General features: G+C 47.1%; 1 protein-coding gene across 2 annotated transcripts in view; it reads right to left on the bottom strand.

Moving 5' to 3' along the window:
* The window catches only part of Afg1l (AFG1 like ATPase), a 158,510-nt gene extending 154,579 nt beyond the window's left edge, over positions 1 to 3,931 (bottom strand). For both annotated transcript variants that reach the window (XM_029482682.1, XM_021174127.2), the window contains exon 1: positions 3,633 to 3,931. Coding sequence is in view for 1 of the 2 variants with exons in the window: in XM_021174127.2 (XP_021029786.1) it covers positions 3,633 to 3,771 (139 nt within the window). In the remaining variant the exon portion in view is untranslated. The remainder of the gene's footprint in view (positions 1 to 3,632) is intronic.
* Between the last annotated feature and the right edge of the window lie 310 nt (positions 3,932 to 4,241).

A 4,241-nucleotide genomic window follows, 5' to 3' on the forward strand; every position in this document is an offset into this window, starting at 1 on the left:
CAACCACATGGTGGCTCACAACCACCTGTAATGAGATCTGATGCCCTCTTCTGATGTGTCTAAAGACAGCTACAGTGTACTTAGATATAATAATAAATAAACATTTAAAAAATAAAACCAAAAACAAATGGACTTGAGTTGTTTCACATAAAGACAGTCACTACATTGAGAACTACGAAGTCCATCCACCCACGGGGCTAGGAGACAGCTCAGTAAGTACGGTCCTCACCCTGTAAGCTACTTCCACTCCTGCTGAGAAGGATCTCTGTGCAGGAGATGAGACTGCAGTGAGCTGAACGGAACAGGGTATCACCCAATAGCAACACCTAAAAATATAGTACATGCCCCAAGACTGTGCTACAACAAATGGTGAGATTTGATTCTCACAGTCTCTTACCCCTATGAAACACACTCTTCTTAGGCTAACTCAAATAAAGCAGGATTTTAGGCAGGAGGTTTTTTTTTCTGTTGGAAAACCAAGAGATGTCCTCCCTTTCGGTATCTGTCCCAGTTGTCTACGCCTTCTCTATTCTTCATGGTGTGTCTTAAGTCTTCCCTGGGACTTACACTTGTTTCTGCTTTCCACTCTGCAGACCTGCCCAGGCAAGTCCTGCATTCTCCTGCTCCACCTGCCTCCTATTCCTCCCTCCCTCCCCACACCCTACAACTAGCACCATCACCAACACCCTAAGTTTAACCAATCAAAACTAAATCTCAGGGCTGGGGAGGATGGCTCAGTGGTTATAAATGCTTGCTGCCCTTGCAAGGGGCCTGAGTTGTTTAATTTAAAAAAGCAAAACACACACACACAAAAACGGGACTAGAGAAATAGCTCGGTGGTTAAGAGCACTCCCTGATCTTCCAAAGGTCCTGAGTTCACTTCCTAGCACCCACATGGTAGCTCACAACTGTCTGATGCTGTCTTCTGGCATACATATATACATACACCCACATAAATAAAATACCCATATGAATAAAATATAAACAAAAGTACCCATATAAATAAAATAAATAAATAAGCAAATAAGCTAAGAAAACAATAACAACAATTTATCCCAAAAACAATGGAACTGCCTCTTTGGGTTTCTTTTCTATCTTGACTTAGTTTCCCTTACATAGCCCAAACTAGGAACTCCACAATGATATTAACTAATCTTCCATATCTGTTGCAGGGCTGTCAATTCTATCAAGAAGCCATGTCTGAATTCCCTCTCCACCACAGCATAACCTAACTGCCTTCTCAAAGATTTGAACTTCCTTCCAGCCTCAGCATCGTCCCCCAACCCCCAATGCCTGGTGTATCCAGGAGCACACATGCTGAAACAGACTCAACCACATTTATTCCAAGAACCCTCCACTACCTTATCTCACTAAGCCTAGACAGCCCCCTTGGCATCCAGGGCTCTCTGAACCCAAATGGCAGCCCCCCATCCCAGGTTCATCCCTGGTCCCTCTCCCTCAGAACCACAAAACCCAGTAAGAGTCATAGGCTGTTCTCTCCAAACATGGCTGGAAAAACAAACGAAACTCAGATTGTAAAAAAGGAGGAGCCAATTAGAAGTCTGCCTAGAGTATAGAAAAGGCTCAGCTGGGGCTGGTGGCTCCTGCCTGTAATGGCAGCTGAGAGGCCAACACAAGGGGGTTGCAAGGTTGAAGCTAGTGAACTCCTGGCAAGTGAGTCCCAGGCCAGCTCCAGCCAAGACCCTCTTTCAAAACAAACAAAACAAAACAAACAAACAAACAAAAAAAGCGTGTATCTACATGCTACATGTGTCCGCATGTGAGTATGTACATTTTTTTAGGAAAAAAAGAAAAGGGCTCATCACATATTAGCTATCAAACTTGAGTACTGTAATCCTGCCTCCCTCCGAGAGCTGGGCCCAACTCATTCATATAACTCCTTACATTTAGTTTACGACTTCATATGAATTAACAATGTTGTCACGTTTCTACCTACACACCACTGGCTAATATGATTTCTTGGTTGTTGTTAGACCTGAACTCACTATGTAGCACAAGCCAGTCTCAAATCTGCTGTGATAGTCTAGCCTCAGCCATTAAGTTTTAGGATCAGCACCTGAGCCCTGGAACAGAGGGCCCCTTTGCTGTCTGAGAAAAGGCTTTCCCTTAACTATTAAGAGGGTTAAAACTGGCCGGGTGGTGACGCACGCATTTAATCTCAGCACTCGGGAGGCAGAGGCAGGAGGAATTCTGAGTTCCAGGACAGCCTGGTCTACAAAGTGAGCTCCAGGACAGCCAGGGCTATACAGAGAAACCCTGTCTCAAAAAACTTAAAAAAAAAAAAAAAAAAAAAAAGAACTGAACCTATAGCTCTGAGGCAGAAGGGTGGCCTAGCGCACAGGAGACCTTGGGTTCAAAGCACAGTACTGCTGAAAATCAAGCCAAATCTTGCCCTTCCTGCCCTTCCGGTCCTCATGGTCTCTCCCAAGGCTTCCTTCCTGCCTTTGTTTAAGCCAGCTTTGTAAATGAAACTTCAAACAAGAGGGGGGAAAGAGGTGTGTGTAAAGAAAGGGGCAGAAACTGTAATCCAGACTCAATGAGATTTAGACTTCAGCATTTCTCTTGTTTATAAAATAGAAGGGAATATTTTTTACTTAAAAATTTTTTTTTACCGTGTGTGTGTGTGTGTGTGCGTGCACAAGAGTGGACAAGTGGTGGGTGTTGGTACTTCCCCTCTGCCATATGGGTCCTAGGGATTGAACTCAGGCTTGATACCAAGGCCCTTTGCTATCAAGGAACTTGTAAAGCTCACAGTCTGGTATTTATTTCAATGACTGAGGGGAAAAAAAAACCTATCTTGAGACGATGAGAATCGGCATTTGCATATATATACTCTGTTAAATTATATCCGTTTTTGAAGGTATATAAAGAGGCGCTTGGAGATGAGGAAAGGTGACTGAGGAAGACCATGAGAATAACGTCGTTCATTTGAAAATATCTGCTCATCAGACACCAATTACCATCCTACGTGCCAAGGAAATGATGGCACAGGGTTTGCTTCTTTTGAGAAACCAGTTCAGTGAACAGAGGTAAAATTAGCACTTCGGGGAAACGGCAGCAGGAGGTTCTCAAGTTCGTGGCCAGCCTGTACCACACAGTGAGGCCACGTGATTGTAATTTGGCTAAGCACTCATTCACAGACACACAACAGTAGAACGAAAGAATCGAAGGGGGCAAAACAGATAGATGATAGACAGACAGACAAAGTGATGCCCTAGGAATTTAAGATTGCATCGAGAAAAAGGGCGGGGAGGGGGCACAGGGTTCCTGACTGACATGACCATTAAGTCCATCACCAGCCTTAAGAGCCCAGATGGGGTGGGGTGAAAGGCTCCCCACACACCAACCCCACTCTTGCTTGCCCCATCCCTCCAAGCCGTGGGTACCTGGGGAAGAACTGGGTTGGCCTCTGACCCTCAAATGGAAGTTACTCTGGGCAGCTGCCTGAGGCGCTCAGAGCTCTTTGGGGCAACGAGATACAAAAGGTCAATGGACACGAACTCGTCTCTAGGATCCCTACAACCTGGGAAGCCACGGGTGCAGCTGGGCGGGATCAGACAGTGGGGTGACCCCAGGGCCTTGCACGGCCGGCTCGTGACACGGTCACTGACCTTTCCACGGGGGTTTCCCAGGGCCAGGGGCCGGAGTAGGGATTGCGACGACCCGCGCCCCGCACCCAACACCTCTCCCAGTCAGCCGGCTGCGCGCGGCGGAGCGCAGAGTAACCAAGGGCGACCAGGAGGCCGCCATCTTGAACTCCGTACAGGGAGAAAAACTTTATTGTAACTCAGAAGACGCGACAGAGCAGCCGGGTGCCGTGGCGCTCCAGGAGGCCACGCCTGAAAATGAGGGAGCGTTAAAGACAGATGACCTTAAGCTTAAAAAGGCTGCAACGCCTGCCCTTCAACGCCTTCCGGTGGGCCTTGGGACTACAATTCCCGAGAGGCCTCGCGCCTTGAGGGGGCGTGTCCTGACAGTCGCGGGTGTGCCCCACCCGGCTGAGAGGCGGCTAGAACTAACTCTCCACCCCGCCCCCACTGGAACCCTAGTTCTCCAGGCCTGAGAAACCAATTGTAGCTTGTAGTAACAATCGTGAACCTTCTAAGACCGCATAATATGAAGGTGACCAAGAGGTATATATTATACCTCGTCCAAACTGCTATAATATAGCCTCAATTTTCTTTTCTTTCGATGTCCAACGTGTCTCTGAAGGGTACCTG

The sequence above is a fragment of the Mus caroli genome, chromosome 10, assembly GCF_900094665.2.
Source record: "Mus caroli chromosome 10, CAROLI_EIJ_v1.1, whole genome shotgun sequence".
Classification (NCBI taxonomy): Eukaryota; Metazoa; Chordata; class Mammalia; order Rodentia; family Muridae; genus Mus; species Mus caroli.